A 24,435-nucleotide genomic window follows, 5' to 3' on the forward strand; every position below is an offset into this window, starting at 1 on the left:
TATGTTTCTTACATGATCTAACCAGGAGTGAAGATCAAATAATTCTACTATTATATTATATTCCATACACTATCGGATGCCTACTTTGAGAGAGTTTGTATGCTGGATACTTACCTTGTATTACAAAAACGTAAAAGAATATTATCTATACAAGCTTTCGCTTGTCATTCTATTCGCACATAGCAAGAAAAAATGTTTCCTACACTTTTCTTATATAGAGCCTTTGAGAACGTGAGTATCTTACACGAAATGTAACTCAATTGTCTTATTTTGTGCTATGAAGAGAAAAAAGAATACAGAAATAAAATAAAGGAATCAATTAATTTTCGTAGTTGGTCTGAATAATTTATTATTATAAGTTAAACCTGTTGCGGTTTGAATATGTTTGTTCAAGAGACTAAACATTAGCGTATCCGAAATTCACGTGCTGCCTAGAACACGTGTGGTGTGGTTTTAGGGCTAGTATGTATAGACGAAAGCTATTTTTTATAGGTTAGTAATACTTGTACCAAATAGTATTTCTTAGTGAGAAAAGTCAGCTTCTTATTTAACCTTTTCTGATTCGATATCAAAGAAAGTTATAATATTTTAGTTTTTGCTAAATGAGTAGCGTTGTGACTAAAATGAAGCAACAAGTTATTGCAACAAAAATTTTATTATTGGATATTTACAGGGAATAAATTCGAACGGCAAGAACAATACGTGATATAATATTACAATAGTTTTTATACATTACATATTACCCTTGTACATAGTAAAGTACATATTACCAAGAGTTGTAATATAACGCGTAGTAATTTGGCACAAAAGAATCACTTGGAGACATCAAGTCAGTTTTACATAAGCTTTTAAAATACCCAAATAAATTCCTATGTTAAATTACATTAAGAGTTATATGTAGGTACTTATAGAATATTCGTTATGATACACTATGTGATTAGTTTATTGATACACAACAGTAAATAGGAACTTAGAAGCAGGTGACGGCGTTGAAGTAACATCGCAGGACTCTGCCCCGGCCGTTGCCGCTGCCGCGTCGCTGCAGCGCGCTCTGAGAAGGAAACAAATATGTATTACAATGCTTCTTAGGTTAATACATTCATTACTGAAACTATACTATATACATATATGATACTGAAAGTAGAAATACTGGAAAAACTGTTGACAAGCATGGTCGTCGCACGTCTATCGTCGGCCACACGAACCACGACAGAACATGTACATAGAAATTCCTTTATGAAAAAATACATAATTTTTTATCTTCCACGATAGGACAAGATTTGAAATGAATTAGAGAAATCTACTTACATGCAGCACGCATATTAACCAAGTTTTATTTTTACGGAATTTGTAGTTCTTACAATGTCTTTCCATCATGGACATACATATGTAAAATACACAGATCATTTCAACAAATATGATTTCCAAGAACAACTCATCGTTCTAGAACGGACCATTACTTTTGAATTGAACTCATTCACAATAATTTTGCTGTATCACGTAGACTCGGACAATGGGCTCATTAACCATGAGCCTTTACTCCTAGTTCCCTAAGGCTCGGACATTAAAACAAGACTATATTTCTATACTACAGGTTTATAGCAATTAAGGGAGCAATTATTGTCCTACAATGATGGCACTACGACCTACGCTTTAAAGTGTGCCTCCCACGATCCGTTGTGATGTAGTAACTAGTATGTTCTTGTTGTTATAATAAACAACAACACGCTTCAGGCACTATCCTAATACGCCGTCGCTTACATTGCGAGTTCAACTAGCTGCTGGTTAATTGCGTGAATAAGAACATGTTAGTACGCACTATGATGTGACAAACATAGTCATATGCTACGCGTTTTCAGAGAAATTGTTGACAATATTATGATCATGAAAACTCCGCTTTATAGTTGTCAACAATATGTCTATTTATATTTACGTACTAATTAGCCTCGAGAGTATTGTTGGAGTCCAAAGCATGCCTACGCGGCTACGCGTATGCTACGATAACTGCTACGCATGGCTACGTCGCGTAACCCATTAGCAAAATTGTACGCATGATAATATTTGCGTCGAAATGTTCTTGATTAAGTTACATGGCAAGTTATTTATGATCATAAGCTACCCAAGGTTGAAATATTTATTGAAGTCGTTATTTCCAATAAAAGCGATAAACTCTCGTTTACGATCCTTTAAGAGCACCTTTGAATTGCAAAATATTTTCGCGCTCTCCACGACCTTTATTTCATGGTCGAAGAAGGTTTCTGTTACGGCCCTCGGTAACAGCTACAAGTTCGTATGTAATAAATACTAACCTACTGAAAATTAAACCCAAAATAGAGTTTGTAGCTTGGTTCAGTTAAAATTAGGCCGAAAAATAAATAAACTATACTCTTAACTACTTTTATCATGTTTTGAAAAACAAGCTCCCTAATTCTTCCCTTTTCACTAGCAAGTTTGAAGGATCAATAGATTTAAATAAAGAACTGATGATTGTCTTACCAAGTCATTGATCTCATCGTCGGCCAGCCGCAGCGGGGCAGTGCGGGGCCCATTCGGGTCTATGCGGTCGTACCCGCGTGGTGGCCCGTTGTCTTCATGGAGCGCCTTCTGAAGAGCCACCAGGAGCCGGTCCAACACTAGGGCTGCTCGTTTCTGTGGGACCTCCTCCTAGGACAAACATACAGAATGTAATACTGGCCACGACAGCTGCATAGTGGAGGACCTTTATAGCGCTACAGACAATGCCTTATGCGTGGCGAAATATTGGGCCTCCAAAATTTAAGTTGCCATCGACTCGCCAAGAAGAAGACTGGCCACGAAGTGATAGAGTGTTCATGATCATGAAGTTCAAGTTCATGTATTATATTCCGGTTCCATCATCAGACAGTTTGACACTGTTGTTAGTTGACTGTATAATATTTTCATCAAAACTACATACAGCTAGACAATTTTCATGACGCTGCGATGCTTAAAAGATTAGTTATCTTAGATCGACCTACTAGAAACGTGTTATAAAAAGCACTGAATAAATTAAGCCATATTTGATACGCTCTCTTTTTGACTGTAATATTCTTCAGGGACTATACAGAAAGGAAAGTATATCTGATATATTCAAAATATTTTCTTATATATACATTTATTTCTTTTTAAAAGTTTCGATCGATCATCGAAATAAAGAAAAATTTATACATGTAAATATAAAGCAAAAGTAAAAACTTAAAAATAAATATGCACCAATTTATTCTTTCGGGTTTAAAAAAATATCATCATATACATATTAAAGTAGGTATTAATAAATTAAATTATTAACTATGGCAACCATTAAAAATGTGATAATTATTTCTTATAAATATGTTCAAGGACAATGGACATTTTAGTTGTTTTTTTTTATTTCTTATAAAATATTCCAAAAAAAATATTTTTTGGAAAATACTGGCCACATAAGCTCAAAAAAATGTAGTGGATGCCATATAAGAAAAAGAAGCTTATTTTATATTTTTTTATTTAATGGCGTTACTTGTTTTTTTCTATGAAAACGTGCCATGACTGATTTAAAATAAATGTTGTTTTATGTTAACCTTTTAAAAAAATAAAACAATGCTATATAATAAATAATAGCATCTATGGAATTATGTACCTATTTAAAAAAAAAGTAAAGAAAAAAAAAAGAAATTTGATTTTAGAAAACTATGAACAACAATATTTTTGTGTCCTGTCAATTAATTTATTTTTGGATGGAGATTTTAAAACAGGATTTGAACTAATTTGGGGTATTATCGAGTCAGTGTAGAAAATTCGTCTTCAAAGGTACTACTTAAAGCCAGTCTTTGAATCCTGTCGCATGAAGACTGCATGACCTCTCAACTTGTACTTGTACATTAACTCGAACCAAATATAATGCGTACACTGTCGAAAGGAATGCACACACAGCCTAGCTGTCAGTTGAGTCAAATATCATTAATAACATTACAGTGGTACATACCAAATCAAGCTGAAATATGAAAAATGGTACCGTGTCTTCATATCGTACCTACTTTGTACCCTGATATATTATCTAGCCACAAGAGTAGGTTCAGTAATGCCATCTAAGGACCAGAATCTTGCGAACATGCGTGCGAACAAAATATCCTTAGCTCCTCCCTAGCTCTGCAATTAGAGCCAAGAGATTTCGATAACTAAGCCATGTTTGTTTGTTGTTTAAATTGTAAAGGTCAACATATTGAATAAACTTATGAGTAGGTACCTATTGGCATTTTTAAGGCTTTCTAGGGGTATTGTCCGCCAGCAGTAAACAATTCTCCCGAAAGTTAGGAAATACTTGTACTGTCAAGATACTTGATCAAACTAACGTCTGCATAAAATGTATGTTTGAAAAGATTTGGATTCAAAATATAAAGATAGAAGCAATACATGATTAGTAGCCCCACATATGTCTTAATAACTTGTTTATCTGCCTAGATATTAGCTACGCGGTTCCCCCCTGAAATCTCAAACAATCTGCACATGTTACCACTACGAAACCCAATATTTTTAAATGTTGTTTCGATTGACGAACGTTAGACTAGCAGCTGCATCCGATGCCGTTGAGCAAATACTGGACGGGTGATCATTGATAATGTCTTTCAGTGTCACCACAAGATTAAAACTAAGTAATGTTCCAACATTAATTTCAATGTTGCCACAATAATTGACTGTATACTATAAAAACTTACCGTATAATCGTCGTACATGGCCGGAGCTGCGAGCGCGCCGGTGAGGGCCAGTAACAACAACAGCGCCACGGGATTGCACATCATCGCTGGATGATCATCACACACGGAACAAACCTGATGAAATAATATTTATTCCAAATTAGCAACGGCTTTTTATGTCCCACTGCTGGGCACAGACCTTTCCTAGTGGTAGATAGGACCTTAATCATTAAACTTAGGTAAACATCACGTTTATGAATACGCGTTCTATATTTAGACATTCTAAAGATAGAATTAATGAGTATTTGACCAATTGCCTCAAAAGCAGAGAAGTTTGCATCGGAACACAGACCTTTGCAAAGTTTTAAGAATGTGTAGGCCGGCAATTTATGCGATAGCACGCAGCAGGCATATCGATAACTGTTGTTAGTCTTCCCAAACTACAGACAAAGAGAAAACTATTTACTCACTCATTTCCCAATTATGAGTGCGTACCTAAAGGTTTATTAAATCTTAATAAATTAAATTTAAACTTTCTGAATTAAAACTAACGAATAACATGTACCTACCAATAAATAAAAGATTACTTTAAAAAAATGTACCTAACTTAAATTACAAACGAAGATCAATAATGTCATTAAAAATTGACAACATTTCGTTGTTTCTGATACAAGAGTAATTGTTCCAATGAAAATAAAAGTATCAATATAGCAAGTTGGTCAAGCGCTAAAGCGCTGGGATCCTCATTGTCTTAAGTTTAAGCTCATTTGATGAGCGGATGACAAGTAACGTATTTCTTTTTGAACATGAGTATTAATCGATTCAGTTTGTACAATGGTTATCTCTTTTTGACAACTACGGATATGGTTTACAGAAAGAGCCATATTTTATTGACACAAATACATAGAACATTTTTTCTTTTGTTACATTAAAATTAGTGTTAAGTTAATACGTTTTAAAAACACAAAATAATAAGGTCATAGCGGATTTAGTAGTAAAATTAGAATCTTTGTTTATTTATAAGAAGTGGGACGGATTTAAAATATTAGCATAAAGTATGAATTCAATTATGAAAGGTTTCATGTTTATAAACATTAAGACTGATTTCTTTTACCTTCGGGCCTTGGTGCCTGAGTTTTTTTAAATGTTGGACTTTTCACAATAGTCCTTTACTAGGAGCAAAAGGACAAGCTTTTCTAACGACTCAATATCGATACGGGATAACAGGTAATACCTTACCGTTTTAAATTAGGGTTTATATATTCATAAACTTTTACCTAAACTTTATGAAAATAGGGTCTTTAGTGAAATTAGTACAGGTAAGTATACCTTCACTTAAAGGATTTTTTCTCAAGTAATATCTAATAGTTTTTTTAATGTTAAAGCTAAATTTTATTTTTTTATCACAATAACAAAGAATGATCTAGTACTTACAGCTTCGTTTTATTTTAAGAGAATTACGATTTTAAACCAACACCGTTATCAATGCAGCCGTAACAAATAAGTTATTAGTTCACGATGCAAATAGAATCTCGTCTGTCCTCTTATTTAATTGATGCTGGAACTATATATATTAGGTATATTTCATTCACTGAAATGCAGGAAATCCCTTATCCATTGCTTATTAATGAGGAAATACGTTTACTCATAATCTATTCATATTTTATTATGAATTATCATGGAAATTACCTACTGCACAATAGTTTTCGTCTGATTTTACAAAATGCAAAATGAAATTGTTATATTGCATATCAATTTCAGAGGGCACCCGAGAAATATTTTTAATAGTTTTTAAAACCTGCGCAACAGTTATTTTATCCATCTGAAACTGGTGAAAATATATCCGTAAGAAATGGCCTAAAATGATTGTAAACATTCTATATTTTAATTGTAGTAGCACCGTATCTTTAAGTTGTTTAATGATTATTATTTTTTATTATGTCGCGTAATATTCACATAACTAGTTTCATATAAAAATTAGCTACCGGACTATTTAACAAGATGAATTAAAACTTAATAACAATTACCTAATGATACTCAAACAATAATGACAAAAAAAATACTCACAAAATATTGAAAAACGCGCGCGTATTTTAGAACTTGGTAAACAAACTGCAATTTTCACTTTGTGTTTAAGAAACCGTCTAAGTACTTGTTAACCGGAGGCAGTAGCGGAGCGCGAAAGCTCTGGTGATTATATAGGACGAGAAGAGCGCCGCCCAAGCTTTATAAGGCCGCCCTATGCGTGCACCTACACAACAATGTTTGTTTTGAAAAATGTTCTACGCACACATAGAAATACTAGTTCATTAAGGAATACAAGAAGACTAAGTAAAATCCTTATTATGTGTAAGTATTATTTCTTTAACTGATGTTGACTAATAATGCTAAAAAGAAACGTACCTAATTTGTCTCATTTAAAAGCATTTTTTACTGAAAAAGTAGTAATATTTCACATAGGTTTACCTTTCACTTACCAAGCGTATAAAATGAATAATTTCAATTAATGAAAAAAAAATATTTAAAATCATTATTTCAAGTAATCAAAAATTAGAACCATTAGGTACCTTATTTTCATGTTCCGTAACAATTTTGTGAAGGTACCTAAATGCTGAACATAAACTTTTAGAAAGTTTTATGATGATTACCTCAATAGCACAGTTTTTTTTTTTGTCACCAAGTTGATAAGGGTAACTGGTTAAGAGGTTGCTAATTGTAACGACCTAATTGTAACGGCTAATTGTAAGACCATATTTTATTTTTTTAAAGTGTTACCATAGAGTTTCTTGCCCGTTCTTCTCCATAGAAAGCTACTTTTAGAATGGACAACTAGAATCAAACTTAGTTATATTTTTGACATTCATAAGTGCTTGTAAAGGCCTAAATGAAATAAATGATTTGACTTTGACTTTAACGTTTTCGTACTTTGAGTGGGACTCCATTTCATATCTGCATTTTCCACTCATGTTTAGGTAAATGCAAGTAATTCTTCGAATTTTTCAGAGAAATGGGTGTTTGTACAACAGGCATTTAAATGAAACATGTGAGTGACAAATGTGGTCATTAGAAGTCCATTTATTATGTTTTCAAAGAGCGTCCTGTCAATGAAATCCAGTGGGATACATAGAATATTCGTGGAAATCCACACAAGGGGTTTGACAATGCGATGTCCACTGATCTTTTTCAAGACACGTGTTTTTTTTCTTGTAGATTATTTTCACTTAGTGTTGCAACTATGTTAAGTAGATATGCATACTTTAGAATTGAAAATACATACCTAACAATTATCTATATCAAAATTGCAGTACGCAAGACAGTAAAATGTAGAATATCTTCTGTTCTTTTGAAGGCGCCCAGCGGTCTGTTTTGCGTGTCGACATATACCTGCTTGCTAGATATGGCTATATGTAGAGACGTGGACCCCCTGTGTCTCGGAATTTATCTCATATTACGTCACGGTTGGGTTACGGGTAGTCAGAAGCCGGAAAGTCTGCCACCGAGTCTTACAAAGGAGCATCGTGTTGCCCGAATAACCAGGTTGAGGTCAGACAGACAGTCGTTACATCATGTAAAACGCTATTACCCAGCTGCATCTGGTTTGACTGAAAGCCAACCGTTTCATACTTAGTTCGGCAGAAGCTCGACAGGTGATGATAATTAGGTACGTCACGGTTGGACAGCAAGGTAAAGTATTGAAAATGACGCAGTTCTATTGATTTTAATGATAAAGTTTTATCCATGGGTGAAAAAGCAATTCAATCCAATATCAAAATCCCTCATGCCAACGACATTTTTTTTATATTGAAGTAACCTTGAATGTCAGCAATATTGTAAGTATCTATATTTTACTAACTTTCAAATCTTTCTCTTATTTATAGCTATAGCCACAGAGAAAAGTATTTTATATTATGTTTTAGACTGAAAATAATTAATCTAATAAGCATGAATTATAGTACCTAGAAAATAAGTCTAGGTAATAAGATAATAAGTCTTGCAAGAGGTATTACATAGGTAATATTAAATACTATTTCATTAAAAGATGATCAGCCTACCTGGTAAGTGGCACGTAGCAATACTTACCTACCACCTTGTACATTAGCATTCGATTTCGACCAAATGTTTGAAACCAAAAAGTTGGGTACCTATGTACTACAATGGGACCGCAAAATATAGGATAAACTTAGCAATTTTTATTTACGTATTAGTGGGTATTCTGCAGCCTCCTGAAGTATATTTACGTTCTATCTAAACAATAAAGAATTCTACGAAGCATTAGTAATAAAATCGAATTGTTATCAAATCCAGGGATTACTGACTACTGCCTATCAGTGATATAGGTGATCATATAATTTGAATATCAAGTCTTTCATGAGCTCTATGAGTACGCTCGTGGTCTATTGATATTCCAAGCTAAAAACCTATAAAGTGCCGCCATCAAATAACCGATAAGAATGACTATAATAGCGAGTTTATCGTGAGAAATATATAATCTCTCACAGTGTATGTTATATAGTCCTTTCCTACAAGTGGCGTTGTAAAAATACGACGAGGTAATAGAAATTATTGGACTGGCCCACAGTTTCAGAATGTCACAAAATAAAAACTACAGAAGAAGTAGATTCTTATTTTAATTCACGACGACCATAGTAACTGTAAGTGGCAAGGCTAACAAAAGAACAGGCCAAAATTCGTCATGATATTTTCCAAATGTTACAGAAGCTTATGCAGCTTCCGTTCGGTCATTTACACAAGGAAGGGCTGAAGAGGTCACGATATCGAAGGAGGGCGAACTCACATAAATGCAACAAGGCCTTCCCATTCCTCTAATGTGCGGCCCATGTTGCCCAGTGGGGGGCCTATAGCTAATCATTTCGGTCACTTAACGGCTACTAGTCTTGGCAGAGTGATTACCCAAGTACGTAATCAATCGAGTGTTTATTTGCTTTTGAAGTACTTGTTTGTCTTGTTTGAACAAACAAAAGTATATCTATGACTTCCAACCAAGCCTATACAGATCGAATTTTACATAAAAGAACACTTATTTTAGAAATGTACATATTTAACGAGTTCAAAGTAGATATTGTAAAAGCCTGTTTGATAAAGCTGTATCATCTACAGCTAGCTAGGTACTGGACAAAATTACCTATCTAATGCTGCAGCTGTATAGAAATGCTGTGAAGAGATCATTCATAAAAATAATATAAATCATAGCATAAAATGCATTATATATTTATAGATAGCACACGGGCGGAAGGTTATGTTGGCTGTAACGTAACATTACATTCATATTCATTTATGATATTCAGGTATACATATAGGGGAGTATTTATGGTGAGTATCTAAATGGGTTAGTTCGTAGGGCGAATATTTGGGGAAGTACATAAGGAGAGTACTCTCCTGTCAACTTCAGGTCAGTGGTAACAGTTTTATAGGAAACACGTATTTATTACTATTGAGTTAAGGTGCATGACAGTTACCACTGATGTGCGGTCTACCGTACATAAGGCATATGATTAAAAGAGTTAATCAGGGGGTATGTAAGGGGAGAACGTTAGGCGATATAAAACACGAGGGAGTATATAAAAGTAATACATAGCATGTAGAGAAGGCCAATGCAAATAGGTGATGTCAGACTTTTAAAACCCGGGTCTTAGTTAAACTGTTCGATTGCTTCTATTGTATGAAAATAGAAAAAAGAGAAAACGTAACGGAATAAAAAAATATAGGCAATCTTTACTGGATAAGTAAAATGTTGGGCAGTTAACCAACAATTGATGAAATGAAATTAGACGTTAAGACGGTTTTTGTTTATTGGTTCGATTTTATTAATTTTTCTTACAAAATTATGATTATCTGTACTCTTTCATTCAATTTTGGTAATCTGTCATCGGTCTGCGATCGATCTTTCGTTCATTCAATAATTTCAACAGCGTTCACGGCGTCGCTGTAATTTTTGAATGTTTTGTGCAGAAAACAAAATAATATCAACTTAATCGCGAGAACATTGTAAAATGTACGTCTTTTTTTACAAATTGCTGCCGTGGATAATAATTGTGCATATTTTGTAAACGATGTTTGGTTTCAGGGCGCGAACCAAATCGCCGTCAGCGGCTTCTGATAAAGACAAAAAGAAACCAAGGGAAAACAAAAAGAAGAAAGGTGATTCAGGATCTAGCAGCAGTGAGAGTAGTGGCAGGTATGTTACTCCACACTATCATTGAATTGTAAATATTTATGTGGTTTACAACTAGTTTTATTTGTTAGGTTATGTGGGTCGTCTGTGATTTTAGTTACTCATTCATTTCTCAACTGGTTTTATTGTTACTGCATTTTACATAATGCTTCTTGTTTCCAAAAAATTTTGGTTTCTGCATTTGAGTTAAAATACGCCGCCCCTAGAACGAGCCAAGGACCAAATAAATACAATTACTTTTTGTTTAGTTATTGGTGCAATGTTGATGACTATTACAAAAATCGCTGTTTTGCAGTTCCTCTGAGAGCAGCTCGTCCCGATCGTCTTCCCGGTCGTCATCTAGCAGTTCTGGCAGCTCCTCGCGTTCTTCCTCATCTTCCAGTTCATCGAGCAGCAGCAGCAGCAACAATGACCGCTCCAGACCAAAGAAGAAGTAAGTATAAATAAGATCAACATAAGGGTAGTTTAAAATTAAAGCTTAAGAATTCTACAAAGTATACAGGAATGAATTTTATTCAGTGCGTAAACTTTGTCAACTTGTAGTTAAATAAGTTTTATAGATGCATATATTTTTATTTTGTTGTTTTTTAGTACAAAAAAGAATAGTTATTAATAGCGAAAGATGTTTATTTTGTTACGGTCACAGTAGGCATGGTGGCAATGCAAAACCAGTATCCATATATTGCTGATCTTAGAACAGATAAAAAAATGAAAAAAAATTACTGATGATTCAGATATGTTTTGTTAATGATTCTGGACCACGAGTATTTTTTTTTACACTGCTTAAAATTCATTCCTGCATACAGATAAAGTGCCATTTTATAAATAAATTACAAGAATTACTGTCACCTGTTTCAGGACTTCGCCTAACAAGAGTCCAGTGAAGGATCGCCGTGAACCTGACAGAGACAAAGTAAGGGACAGATCACCACTTGGTGATAAGAAAAAAATAGCTGCTCCTTCAGCTAATGATAAAGGCAAGAGCAAGGAGAAACATGATAGGTAAGCATTTTACTCAGAAATCAAAAGAATGGCATGAAAACAACTAGAAAGAATCCTTATAAGTTCTGTCTTTCAATAAGTTGGATAAGTCTTGACATAGAACTTAAACTGGATTTTTAAACATTTCTAAATATTTTCTTTAGATCACCTGGCCGCAAGAAGCGTGAGCGCTCGCCACCACCACGCCCCACAAGAATTCACATTGGGCGTTTGACTTTAAATGTGACAAGGGAACACATTCAGGAAATTTTCTCAACATATGGTGCTGTGAAGACAGTCGAATTTCCCATGGACAGACTGCACCCTCATAATGGACGAGGATATGCTTATGTTGAATTCAGTAATGCAGATGAGGCAGAGAATGCTATGAAGCATATGGATGGAGGTAAATAAAACTAAATATTTACTAGCAGTTACAGTAAATTCAGCCCTAGTAGGACCTTTTTGAAAACTACCTTATCTTTATTACAGGTCAGATTGATGGTCAAGAAATTACTGCGGCGCCAGTGCTGATACCATCGCGACCTCGCCGGCCATCTCCGCGTCCGCCACCGCCTAGACACGCGCCGCCACGACGTCATTCTCCACCTCGGTTTGTGTTTTGACTTTGTATGAAAAGCATCTTGATAAGATTGGTCCATTACACAAGTTCGTGTTGAGATTAGAATATAAATGCAGAGCAGAGTCAGAATATTGTGTTTGTATTGCACAGGTACCGGCGCCGCAGCCCGCTGCCCCGGCGGCGCTCCCCGCCGCGGCGCCGCCGCTCGCGCTCGCGCTCCCCGCGCGCGGCTCCTCGGCGCCGACGCTCCAGGTCCTCCTCCTCCTCCTCCCGATAACTCCTCTACACACACACATACATACCACGTACACACCCTAGTCGCTATGCATGCAATACACCAACACACAATACTTTGACCCGTCTTGTTTTTGGGAGGCAAAATTTCTCCAAATATTGGTATACAGCTGTTCCAGAAATGCCACCTGAGGTAAGTATGAAACCACTTGCCATTTTAATGGTCGATTCCAGTATGAATTTAGTGTAGATATGTAATATGCGACTTAATATGCAGGTAAGTATTCGTGTTGTATCATAGCACTGTTTGAAGTAGGATTGTTTGAATAATTTTTTAACAAGATTTTTCTTGTCATAAAAGCTTGCAAAATGGAAACAACTGAGTGAGTGATCAATGCAGATGAACTGTATCCAAATATGACTTGCAGCAGTGTGAAGTGTAATTTTATGATTGTATTTGTAATACCCAAGGAAAACTGACTTTATTCGCTAATAAACTGTATTAGTAATGAGATTTATTTTTTTATTCCCAGATCCAAAGATCCTGTTCCCAATGCCAAATAGAAAACATGCTCAACATCCCAAAATGTGTGGCTTTAGCATCTAATTGTTACGAATAATAATACTGTAAGAATCTCGCGCGTTTTATTTGTAGCTCTTGCAATCTATTCTAATGCTAATAACTATAAAAAGGAAAGATTGATTGTTTAAATTAAGTGGACTCCAGAGTACCTAGTAACTTTATTTTAGTAATCTGTGCTGGAATGACTAAAGCACAGCAATTCTTTCACTTTCAGGAAGCTACACATTCTGTGTTGATTATTTTGTGTTATGTTTTATCCAGATTCAGAAAGAACCGCGTGGGACAGCTATTTTAATAAATAAAAACAAAGGTTTCAGAAATATATCACATTACACTTTTATTTCCAATAATCTTACAATATGTTTGATAATCTGAGACTAGAACTTTTCCTTTGTACAAATTATTTTCTTCTAACAGGAGCAACTCACGAACAGACCTAAATCAGAAAAACAATCAGTTAATTAATATTGCTGAATTCTAAATATAATTATAAAATATAGATTTTACGTTTTCTTTTCATAGACAGCTAAACAGAACGATTTTGTTCAGAAATAGATTAGAAAAAGATTTGAGGTTATTGTTTAGCCAAATGTTAGTTTTAGGAATTGGTGCTACTAACGGATATTGTATCTTCATGTTTTTCGGTCCCCTTACTGGATTCCATGCAGAAACAGGTGCTTTGTTAGCAAGCATTAAACTGGCAACTGCAGTGTACAAACCATATTCTTGGCACATTTTTTCCTGTAAATGAAAAGAGAATCAGATCACAAGCAGTTAACTTATTTACTGTTGCCTGCAGTTTCACCTATGCCCCATGGACTTCTTCCCTTACTCACAAAATGAGTCTTGGATGTTACCAGATGTTACACAGTTCTATTCTTTTTGTTTCTGGCAATATCTCTTTTTTTTTGTTCTTCCTTTCCATCCAATATCAAAACTGCATAGATAAAAAACATCATTTACCCTCCACTCAGCCAGCATAAAATCTGCGTCACTAATCGCCGAAGCAGCTTTGTCAACGTGGTCAATATTTGAGAAATGAGGTAGGTAATTTTCTTCTAAGAAGTTTACAAATGAAATAGGTTGACTTATGAACTGCTCAATTACTTCTTCAGGAGAATGTGATAACTTCTTGCAGCCATCAGATTCTATTACTGAAACATCAAAGTTTTCTTATATTAGTTTTTACAAAGCAATTCAATACATAACAACAAACAATAACACAATACATATATGCCAATTTTAAACAGATGTATAACAAATTCTTACCAGCACAACATTGAAATCACTTCCACATTTATGAAAACTGCGATGGGTGAATTCATTTACCTTTAGGATTTAATACTCTGCCAACACCGTGTAAAATGCTCACTGTCTGATCCTTTCCTAGTGACATAAATTTACTAGAAGACTGCTTTTTCTTTCGAGTGGTCTTGCTTTTAGATTCTTTTCCTTGTACTATACTTGTGTCCATATTCTGTTTGGATCCTCCTGAAATAAAAATGCAATTGATTAAATATTCATCTATGAATTGCTGCAGTAGGCCTATACATATTTAATGCTGTGTCAAGTTACAAAATGTTTGATGATGAAAAGTCAAATTATGTATGAAAGCTTTTTGAATATAAAATGCAGCTGAATTTTGAATTAGGATCAAAATTATTATTTTTATTGAAGATATAAATATAAATATTGTAATATATAAATAATATAGATATAAACTTACCTTTCAAACATGCAAAATGCAAATTTAGTACTGCTGATCTCACATCTCCTGCTGATGAGTTTACCACACATTCAATAATATCAGCTGTGGGACTATTATACACAGCTGTGTGGTTTTTGTTTATTATATTAGCCACTCTTTTTAGTGCTGCCTTCAAATTTGTTGGTGCTACACTGTTGAACCTTCAAACAAAGCAATTTTATTAAACAACCATATGTCAGTGTTGTGAAGTAGTTAATAGTTAATATATTATAAAGCTGAAGAGTTTGTTTGAACGCGCTAATCTCAGGAACTACTGGTCCGATTTCAAAATTTCTTTCGGTTTTAGATAGCCCATTTATCGAGGAAGGATACAGGCTACTTTTTATCCCAGTACCGAATGCTGGTGAAACCGCTGGCAGAAGCTAGTGTAGTTAATAAAAGGGTGTAAACAAAACCTTATTTCAGCCTATGCTGGTGTTCTTTGAATTGAAATTAACAAGCATGTACCTAGAATTTTTAATTGAATTAAGTAAGATATAATATGATGGTCAAGATGATATGAGCTAACTAGACTCAGCTAGAGCCTAGTTTCTAGTCTAAAAATCATATTTGATAATAACACTAACTTTTAAGATAATAACTTGGTCATTGCATGCAGCACAAGCATAGTTATACTCACGAGATATGCTGTATATTGAATTGTTCTTTTAAACTTGGTGTGAATATATTAGCTGCAGAATTCTTGCTGTCTGTGTGAGACTCTGAACAAATAAAAACTATTGGTGACTTGGCTCGTAGTTTATATTGCCTGTAATTAGAGTAAATAAAATTAACTATACTTAGTTACTTACTATCGCATCAAGATAATTATACAGATACACTTACTGTAAAACTTCTGTAAATTCTGAAGGTGTTCTTAAAAAAGTGTTTGGAAAATCTTCTACTAAGACAAGTTTTCTACTATTATCATCAAGCAGTGACGTAAAATTGGCGGCATTTAATATGAAGTCCAGGAATTTCAGAGACTGTCTCTGCTTAAATTCATATTCTCCTGAAAAAACAATTATCATTTTTAATGGATTACGGACCTAGTGTGTTTAACAAGATTTCATTAATGAATGTAATGACTACCATTTTCGGAGGGAAGGTCTATATCCACAGGAGTTATCCATTCTGTGATTCTAACATGGTACTTGGCTGTGAGCACTCGTAATGTTGCAGTTTTGCCGCAGCCCACTGGCCCTGTCATAAGCAACATGTCACTGTTGTTGTTGTTGCTCACCGTCTTAACCCATTCTTCTACTTCTTGCACCTTCTTATTGTGGACAGCTAAGTCTTCTACACTGACAGGTTCAAAATTTTTCATCCAGTGCTTATGATCCTTTATTATAACTTTGTTCTGCTGAGTGTTTTTATTGACCTTGAAAGTAAATAAAATTAAAGTAACTCCTAGTGAAGTAAGGACAATAAAAAGTTATTTAAGATGGTATACCTCATCCTCCAGTGGCTCATTTTCAGGAACTTTTTGTACTTGTGTTGAATATTTAGGCTTTTTTGATTTCTCATCGTCGTCAAAGTCAAACATTGGTTTGAACCATGTTTTCTTCTGGATAAAAAATTATGTTTAATCCCTATTTCACAAAAATAAACAGTTCAATACATTCAAGACGGTAAAATTATACTCACCTTCTTTAAATTACTAATCATGTTGATATAATACTATTTATTGTATAACATCAAACTTTAGGCAGACGCACTTCACCCTCAGGTAATTCAGTTTATTTATGTCGGCAGACTTTACAGTGTTAAAAAAAGTTAAAAAGTTGAAATTGGACAACAACCGACCGCCACCAGCTGATATGCAAACTGTCAAATTATATTAGATCACGTACAAATAAGCCAACTGTCAAATATATAGTACGTTCAAACTATTCTTCACTCGAGCGTAGTTACGTGGTGTGTTGTTTGATCTAGTTGTAGGTTTGATATATTATTGATTCATGATTAGGAGCATAATCTGCCTAGTCTTTTCCCAATCGGCATCTACTAAAAAAAAAGATCCTGCCATAAAAAAAGCTATTATGGCAATCCCTGTTGAATTACATTATCTTGTAACTGGCAACATATTATGTCTATGCTGGCAACTCTGGGTGCACTTTGACATTAACCTCTTAGTGTACGAAGCTCGTTTTGCACATAGTATAGGTAATGCATTATTTTTAGTATTTTTAAAATACTATATATCTCTTGAGCATCGAACTAGAATAACGTAAATATACATTTTTTTTCAATAATGTAAGTGACTAACTATGATCATTACTTATCACAGAATAGTTTTTTTATGTTTTGTGACAAGTTGATCATATATGACAGTGTCTGTGTCTTTGTGAATGCCCTTTAAAATTACGTAAAATTGGCACCTTCTTTTATAGATTTTTCTATCTTTTAGTTCTAAGTGTAATTGCGTATAATAGTCTCATAATATCCCACAGGCTTGGTTGTTGATTAATGTGGTAATATTGTGAGTATCCTCAATCTGTTCATTTACATAAATTAATTATGTTAATACTGATAGTGTGGTTTTTTGTTTACGTATTTTCAGGTAAGATGCAGGCTATCAAAGCTTTGGGAGCTACTGCTCCTTCAACGCTTTTGTCTGTCGTCAAGAAAGGAGGTTTTGCGCCTATCGTTGACCAGATAAGGCAAACACATTTGCCTGTACCCAACCCAAATGAAACTCGACCATACTCGCCTTTTCAAGATGCTAGTAACATGGCTGAGATGGCAGTGACTAGGTTGGACGACTTGTTGAATTGGGGAAGAAAGAACTCAATGTGGCCCATGACTTTCGGATTGGCTTGTTGTGCCGTCGAGATGATGCACATTGCTGCTCCTCGTTACGACATGGACAGGTATGCAGAAAACAATAATATTGGATATAGCCACCAAAACAATACCAGTAATTTTAACTTTTTGTAAAATTATTCAACTTGTAAACATACAATACAATGTTTACCCATTTTTTGTGCCAAAAATATAGGCATGTCTAGTTTTGGACGAATATATATCTAAACAAAATATATTTGTGTTCAAGGTATGGTGTGGTGTTCCGTGCTTCTCCTCGACAGGCTGATGTGATGATTGTAGCTGGAACATTGACAAATAAAATGGCACCAGCTCTAAGGAAAGTGTATGATCAAATGCCTGACCCTCGATGGGTCATTTCTATGGGAAGCTGTGCAAATGGCGGTGGTTACTACCATTATTCTTACTCAGTTGTAAGGTATGCTGTCAATTTTGTTTTATAAATCGTTAATCACAGTCTCTACGAGCAAGATGCATTTCAGTTTGCTTATAGATAGTTGCTTTTTGGTATTGGCCTCAAAATAAACAACATACATTACAGTCTTTAAAGTTGCATCTAGACAGAATATATTATCGTGCAACTCAGTGACAGGGAACATTGCAAGCAATACCAGCTAGACTATTTAATGTCAGTAATGTACCAACAATATTTGCCAAACATTTTCGAAATTTGTGTAGGTAGTCTGCATCTCCCATATTGCAACTCATGGTTCAGCCTCCAGTAACTGTAAAGTATTTTTGCAATGGCTAGGCGATTTCTTGCCAACATTGCAGCCACAAATTGCACTAAAGTGTAGCCTGTTTCGATTATCTTGTAACAGAGAAGCGGTGACTCTTGACAATCCCGTAGCTAGCGGATAAAGAGACCAACTTACATACAGCCATATTTCTGCTGCTATCTCAGTTGTGTAAAAAATAGCCTAATAATGAACATTAATTACATTGTTTCACCTTTTGAATAAAACAATAATTTACCTTATGGAGGTGGTAGCTTTAGTAGCTTTGCTTCACTTTTCTATTGGTAGCACAGATTTTTTGTCTCATTTCTTATGTGTAGATGTGCTGTAAAGTCAATCAATCACAGACACAAATGCTGTAATGTTATCACATTTTCTTCACAGGGGTTGTGACCGTATTGTACCTGTTGACATCTATGTCCCTGGATGTCCACCAACAGCTGAAGCTTTGTTATATGGAGTTCTTCAATTACAGAAGAAAGTAAAACGTATGAAATCTCTTCAAGTATGGTACAGGAAGTAAATGAACAAACAATTGTAGATGATTTTATAATTATGTAAATTAAACCCTCTGTTGCAGTAATAAATGCTATTATAGTTCAAGCATACCCTTGTTTAATTTGTATTAACAGTGTGATTTAAATTCTCTCCATAAGCACTCTTACGGCTTATTATACATTACTTAAGGGTCACACAAAAATATCGAAACTTAATAATGCCTTCAATCATCAGTGTAGATGTATGTAGACCATTCAGTACAGGTGTCAATTTTTCTTGTAGAAAAAATCACTTTTTGAATGTCAAGTTTTCAAAAGACAGCCCCCAAAAACGGCTACTCTTCAGCAAGAAGCTTGCTGACTGTAAACTGTTTTTGTGTTTTTTAGCAACAACAAAGAATATATCCTAAAACTTACGTTCTGGGGTCGCTACTAGGTATTACGATGAAAGCTTTGTGAATCAAAAAACGGTCGCATTTTCTTTTAATCATGCCTGGTTTGAATAGCAAAGAGTAGCTATGTAAAAATTAAGATTTCGGATAATCATAAAAACGGAACCCCACAGGTTTCGGAGAACTTGAAATACTTTTTGTAATCCTACTTCCTACTAATATAAATGTGAAAGTTTGTAAGAATGTATGGATGTATGTTTGTTATTCTTTCACGCAAAAATGGCTGGACAGATTTGGTATGTAGATAGGTGAGACCTTGGATTAACACATAGGCTACTTTTTATCAACACACCACGCGGGCGAAGCCGGTGGCGGAGGCTAGTATATTATGTGTATAAAAAAGCGATTTAAAACCGTACACCAGACGTTCTTGTCGGCTCAGAATAGTACCTACTTTAGCCATCGCCTTTAGAAAGCATTGGTTACATCGTCATTAGTTCTGGATCTCAAGAAAATGATAGTTGTATTTCTTTGACCTACATTTAGAGCTGATTTCATGATCTAGTGATGGAATTAAATTCCACTGCTTAGCCATTAGCCTAACCCAATATTAATGATACTGCATTGCATTGGATCTGACTTTTGTTGGCATCTTTTTATGTGGGTATATCAATTTTCAGTTATAGTGGACCAGCGGATGTTACAGCACGGGCGTTGACGCACAGTTAACAAATTACAACTTCTTCGCTACTAGCACTTTTTTTCGCCGTGTGAAATATCGCGCTTTGAAAAACCGAGCGTACAAGCGCAACAAAATCCGCTAATTTAAAAAAGCTCTATGGTAATGGTATTGCAGGAGACGTTTCCATCAATAAATTACTATCACGCAGTACTAGAAACGCTCAAGTAATGCCTGTTTATTAGAAAACCTTAGATTGGGTTCAGGTAGGATAGGAAGGACATAGAAAAGCTGTTTGGTATAAAAATCAAAAGTTTTAATGGTATTTTCTGAATCGCACCAAGCTTTCATTTACTTTTTAGTATACAGAATGATTTTGAATAAACTATAATAATTCTGAGTCATTCTTGAGATTTTAAGAACACAAACTGTCAGATGTATCTGTAATGATAAATCCTAAATTCAATTTTGTCTGACTCAATGCCCGTTTAAAATTGATTCAATGGCACATAAGAGTATAATAGTACATGACATGATGATAAAGTTACTAAGGATTTCATAATTACATCGCTTGTTGACAAATACAATTTTAATGAAAACAACATGATTTATGATAAATACAAATCCAACCATTATTGTATTACTGTTATATCTAGATACCTGAGAATAGACACTACTTTGAAGTCAGACAAAATGTATTTCACAATACAATAATATCACATATTTTAAATGCATTTAAATGAAATAACTGCTATACCTGAAATTGTGTTCACTAAGGGGGAGTATAAATAAACAAAACTCCACTGGTACAATTGAAAAACCATTGAGATTTTTAACGGAAGTGTAAATTAAACTCCCGATGCAATAATAATTTATGGGATTTTCTTTTGTATGACGTTAAATAAACCAATTCTATATTTTAACACTAATTTACATACTAATATTTACATTTTATTTATAAGTATATATAAATATGTATAATTATATCGATAGCGATTCCGATAATCCTATCCTTCACAATAATCAGCAATTTTCATGTATAATTAACTAATAATGGTCACAATAACAACTCGATAGATATTTTCATGTAAATAAACAAGCAGTAGTGTACAGGCCGGCGGCGACGAGCGCCCAGTGTTCTCGTCCAATATTGCACATGTCGAGCTGCAGCTCGCACCACCCTCCGGTCCCCAGCTCGCCTCGTCTGCGAACTAGCTCCCTCACTCTACCTCACTGTCTCTAACGAAACGACACCGGCAAGACGGGACGCCGACCGAACTGACAATCGTCGTTCTGTAAGCGACGTTACAATAAATAATTCTCTAAACCGATAATGCGAAACGATATACATTAAATTAGTCGTACTCTCACTTGCGACGTCGTTTACGCTACTTTATGTACACTCGGCGACACGGCGGTTGCGCCGCATCGCTATCATCGCGGCTCTTCCTTCTTGAGCAGGTCCAGCGGCGCGAGCGGGGCCAGTGGCGGCGCCAGTGGTGCCAGCGGGGCCAGCGGCGCGTGCGAGCCCAGCGGCGGCAGCGGCGCGTGCGGCGGCAGTCCGCGGTGCAGCAGCGGGCTCGACTTCAACTGCTGGTGGTGAGCGTACGCACTCAACATCTTGGCGCGGTCCTCCTCGGCTCGGATGGCCGCCTCCACGAGCGGCGCGAATCGCATGTGTTGCAGAGGGTCGAATGTACGGTAAGGGTCCCAAGGTGGCGGCGGCGGGTAAGCCGGCAGCGAGGGAGGCGGGTGTCGCGGAGGCTCCTTGCGCTCTTCCTTGATGGCGTCGGGCGCGCCGTTGCGCAGCGGGGAGCGCGCGCGGGCCCGCTCGAGCTCGCGGTCGCGGTGCTCGCGCTGCTCGCGCGCCTTGCGGCGCTCGCGCTCCTCCCGCTCGCGCCGCTCCCGCTCGTCGCGCTCGCGGCGGGCGCGCTCGCGCTCGTCGTGGTCGCGGCGCGCCTCGGCGGAGAGCGGCGGCGCGGGCGGGCGCACGCCGCGCCAGGCGTCGTGCAGCGCGCCCAGCGGCGGCGCGTGGTGCACGCCGTGCAGCGAGGAGGACAGCGCCAGGTCGCGGCCGTACGCCGTGAGGCCGAAGGGCGGCGCGCCGGGGTAGGCGCCGGGCCCGTACCGCGCGAAGGGGGACACGCCTGAAACGCGCACAGCTCGGTGAGAAGCGGGCGCGGGCGCGGGCAGGCCGGGCTCGAAGCGCCGGAGCGTACCTAGGTGCGGGTGGTGCGGCAGATAGGGCGAGGGCGGCAGCTCGTAGGGCGAGCGGTAGGTGGGCGGGGGCGGCGCCGGCGCGGGGAACGCTCGCAGCTTGTCTTTGTCGGCGCTGCCCGGCATTGTGCCGCCGCCCGTCTTCTCTTTTTGTTGGTGATTGTAGATCTCCCAAGCAATCCTTACGTGCATCGCATTCCACTTTCCCGTTTTCTGTACGAAAAGATTATGTTGAATGATCGTAGTCATAATGACAATAAAATTTTAATATTATGAGTATTAAAGTCATTACTCGGCCCGGCCAGCAGGTGAAGTAAGACGAATAGATAAAACAGAAGCATGCATAAAGTAATGTGCTAAGAAGGAAACCTACCGCGACAGCGGGACGTGGTGGTGGTTTAGAGGTGGAGTCGCTTGCGGCTGACACTACGGGCTGTTAACATTATGCGATGCAGGGTTAATGATTGGAGCAAATTAAAACATAAAAGTAAGCATAAGCAAATAGACAGAAATTATCAGTTAGATGAATAATTATGGTATGTGAAAAATATTAAATTAAAAGCTAAAGTTGAAGAGTTAGTTATAATTGTATGAAGTCTGCAATATGTAGTACCAAATATTTTGTAGTAACACGACAAAAAAACTTATTCAATAAGAAATTAAATTAAACATGCATTTAATTATTAAGAAACATTGTTTTTACATATTGGTGACTATTTATATAACATTTGTGGGACTTTAATATTGGTATTAATGTATTTTAATGTAATAAGAAAAAGATAAATTACCTTAGGAGCGTATGTAGTAAGTGGCGCCGGTGGCACGTAGGGTCCGGTGGGATGCAGAAGACTTGAGGAGTATGGGTAACCGAGCCCGATTCCGCTGCGGTACAGCGATGACATTTTGCTTACATCCTTGAACTGAAAAGTATAAAAGTTTTATTATTTTCATACTCGATCACAGGACAATGAAGAATGTGAATAATGTGAATGTATATAATAAGGTGAGCCAATGAGTGGATTTCAAGGTAAAAGATCATTTTAAAACTTTGTTCACTTCAAGTCAGTTATTTGATGCGCCGTGCAAGAGCAACGCACACTAGTGTAATATGTAATCACTAGCTAGTCTATACTCAGGTTGGGCTGTATAGTGGGTTACTCGATTTAGGTATATGATCCTGGCCAAATTCGGCCACAGCGACTTGATCTGCGCTTAGTTTTGAGACGATTTAGGAAAGATAGGCCACTATTGTCACCCAGTGGACACCCCAGGATGGACACCGCAGGCGGGGTAGGCCCCGGAAGAGATGGCGTGACGAACTAGACGCCTACTGTCGGGACTGGTGGACTCAATCGAGGGATCGAGCAGTGTGGAAGCGAGATGGGAAGGCCTTTGCCCAGCAGTGTGACATTATAGGCTAGTAATAATTAAGTGTGTGCGTACGAGCGGCGCGTGCGGCACGAGCAGCTGGTGCGGGTGGTGCGGGTGCGGCGGCTGCGCGTGCGGCGGGTGCTGGTGCACGTGCGTGTGCTGGTGCTGGTGCTGGTGGTGGTGCATCTCCGTGCGCACGCCCGACACGGCGCCCGCCGCCGCCAGGAACCGGTTGTCCAGCTCGCGCCGCAGCAGGTCCGCGCCCGGGCCTGAAAAGCACGTCTCTACGTGAACATCATCTTGTCAATAACAATCAATCATATTTAAACTAACTGTCGTACCAAAAAAACTCTTAAATGTCTATTGAACACTTGTCTAAAAAAATGTCAGATTATGATGTTGAAATAAGATTCGTTTTGCAGCCACACTTTTTTTAGACAATGTTCAACAAATGTTTAAGTTTTTATAGATAAGGCCGTAAGCCATTGCACTCTTTCATTAGCATTTAAATTAATTTTATTAAACTTCGAGAAATAGTTTCAATAACAAAAATACAGAATAATAACTTACTGCTTTGAAATAGTGATTCGGCAGAGAACGGGTTGGGATTAGGCGGTGGAAGCGGCGCTCCGAACAAAGGTGGAGCGGGCGCGAAGCCTGAAGGCCGCTCCGCCCCAGTCGGCCTGCTGGAAGATATACGATCATTG

General features: G+C 37.0%; 5 protein-coding genes across 20 annotated transcripts in view; 2 read left to right on the plus strand and 3 right to left on the minus strand.

The window, feature by feature from the left end:
* Window positions 1-636: 636 nt before the first annotated feature.
* Window positions 637-24,435, minus strand: part of LOC110374799 (uncharacterized) — a 340,622-nt gene continuing 316,823 nt past the window's right edge. Inside the window, exons 2-5 of one of the 2 annotated variants that reach the window (XM_021332680.3) lie at window positions 6,756-6,814; window positions 4,710-4,823; window positions 2,497-2,664; window positions 637-1,051 (exon numbers count right to left, since the gene is read on the minus strand). In XM_021332680.3, coding sequence (XP_021188355.2) covers window positions 971-1,051; window positions 2,497-2,664; window positions 4,710-4,793 — 333 coding nt within the window. In that variant the 5' untranslated portion in view covers window positions 4,794-4,823; window positions 6,756-6,814 and the 3' untranslated portion in view covers window positions 637-970. Of the gene's footprint in view, window positions 1,052-2,496; window positions 2,665-4,709; window positions 4,824-6,122; window positions 6,224-6,755; window positions 6,815-24,435 lie in introns of those variants that run through there. The other variant, XM_064036065.1, reaches the window with a different exon arrangement.
* On the plus strand, window positions 10,570-13,193 carry LOC110374788 (RNA-binding protein with serine-rich domain 1-A). Of its 2 annotated transcripts, XR_010276704.1 has the most exons (8): window positions 10,570-10,701; window positions 10,774-10,884; window positions 11,177-11,314; window positions 11,740-11,883; window positions 12,027-12,268; window positions 12,355-12,475; window positions 12,596-12,872; window positions 13,041-13,193. XR_010276704.1 is itself a non-coding variant. In XM_021332668.3 (7 exons), coding segments are annotated over exons 1-7 (885 nt in total). In that variant the 5' UTR covers window positions 10,570-10,699; the 3' UTR covers window positions 12,723-13,193. The 2 variants fall into 2 exon arrangements, 1 of the variants encoding a protein (XP_021188343.1); XM_021332668.3 differs by having other exon boundaries at window positions 12,596-13,193.
* Window positions 13,574-16,835, minus strand: LOC110374781 (cell cycle checkpoint protein RAD17). 2 transcript variants are annotated; one of them, XM_049838510.2, is made up of 10 exons: window positions 16,657-16,835; window positions 16,463-16,573; window positions 16,102-16,390; window positions 15,856-16,021; window positions 15,650-15,778; window positions 14,989-15,170; window positions 14,592-14,753; window positions 14,226-14,416; window positions 13,882-14,003; window positions 13,574-13,698 (listed from the first exon to the last, which is right to left on the minus strand). In XM_049838510.2, the coding sequence occupies exons 1-10, from the start codon at window positions 16,675-16,677 to the stop codon at window positions 13,587-13,589; spliced, it is 1,485 nt and encodes a 494-aa protein (XP_049694467.2). In that variant the 5' UTR covers window positions 16,678-16,835; the 3' UTR covers window positions 13,574-13,586. The 2 variants fall into 2 exon arrangements, with proteins under 2 accessions (XP_049694467.2, XP_049694466.2); XM_049838509.2 differs by having other exon boundaries at window positions 16,463-16,576.
* LOC110374793 (NADH-quinone oxidoreductase subunit B 2) lies at window positions 17,037-19,178 on the plus strand. Of its 2 annotated transcripts, none has more exons than XM_049838518.2 (4): window positions 17,037-17,175; window positions 17,573-17,882; window positions 18,065-18,253; window positions 18,957-19,178. In XM_049838518.2, exons 1-4 carry the CDS (start codon window positions 17,052-17,054, stop codon window positions 19,093-19,095), a joined length of 762 nt encoding a protein of 253 aa, XP_049694475.2. In that variant the 5' UTR covers window positions 17,037-17,051; the 3' UTR covers window positions 19,096-19,178. The 2 variants fall into 2 exon arrangements, with proteins under 2 accessions (XP_049694475.2, XP_021188347.1); XM_021332672.3 differs by lacking the exon at window positions 17,037-17,175 and adding an exon at window positions 17,333-17,491.
* LOC110374805 (fibrosin-1-like protein) overlaps window positions 20,435-24,435 on the minus strand; it is a 45,503-nt gene continuing 41,502 nt past the window's right edge. For 7 of the 12 annotated variants that reach the window (XM_064035705.1, XM_064035701.1, XM_064035702.1 and 4 more), the window contains 5 exons: window positions 24,299-24,414; window positions 23,801-24,012; window positions 23,146-23,277; window positions 22,731-22,790; window positions 20,435-22,570 (listed from right to left, as the gene is read on the minus strand). In XM_064035705.1, coding sequence (XP_063891775.1) covers window positions 21,575-22,570; window positions 22,731-22,790; window positions 23,146-23,277; window positions 23,801-24,012; window positions 24,299-24,414 — 1,516 coding nt within the window. In that variant the 3' untranslated portion in view covers window positions 20,435-21,574. The remainder of the gene's footprint in view (window positions 22,571-22,730; window positions 22,791-23,145; window positions 23,278-23,800; window positions 24,013-24,298; window positions 24,415-24,435) is intronic. The other 5 variants (XM_064035704.1, XM_064035700.1, XM_064035698.1 and 2 more) reach the window with 5 other exon arrangements.

Source organism: Helicoverpa armigera, chromosome 8 (assembly GCF_030705265.1).
Source record: "Helicoverpa armigera isolate CAAS_96S chromosome 8, ASM3070526v1, whole genome shotgun sequence".
In the NCBI taxonomy this organism is placed as follows: domain Eukaryota; kingdom Metazoa; phylum Arthropoda; class Insecta; order Lepidoptera; family Noctuidae; genus Helicoverpa; species Helicoverpa armigera.

Bases quoted from the DNA above. Each gene is read 5' to 3' on its own strand.
- LOC110374788 (XM_021332668.3), top strand. The intron at 11,884-12,026 runs GTAAGCATTTTA...TATTTTCTTTAG, and splicing joins AGCAAGGAGAAACATGATAG to ATCACCTGGCCGCAAGAAGC. The intron at 12,269-12,354 runs GTAAATAAAACT...TCTTTATTACAG, and splicing joins TATGAAGCATATGGATGGAG to GTCAGATTGATGGTCAAGAA.
- LOC110374781 (XM_049838509.2), bottom strand. From the start codon at position 16,677: ATGATTAGTAATTTAAAGAAG. The intron at 16,577-16,656 runs GTGAGTATAATT...TTTTTTATCCAG, and splicing joins TGATTAGTAATTTAAAGAAG to AAGAAAACATGGTTCAAACC. The intron at 14,754-14,988 runs GTAAGTTTATAT...TTTTTATTTCAG, and splicing joins GCATTTTGCATGTTTGAAAG to GAGGATCCAAACAGAATATG.
- LOC110374793 (XM_049838518.2), top strand. From the start codon at position 17,052: ATGGCAATCCCTGTTGAATTACATTATCTTGTAACTGGCAACATATTA. The intron at 17,176-17,572 runs GTAATGCATTAT...ACGTATTTTCAG, and splicing joins TCGTTTTGCACATAGTATAG to GTAAGATGCAGGCTATCAAA. The intron at 17,883-18,064 runs GTATGCAGAAAA...TTTGTGTTCAAG, and splicing joins CCTCGTTACGACATGGACAG to GTATGGTGTGGTGTTCCGTG.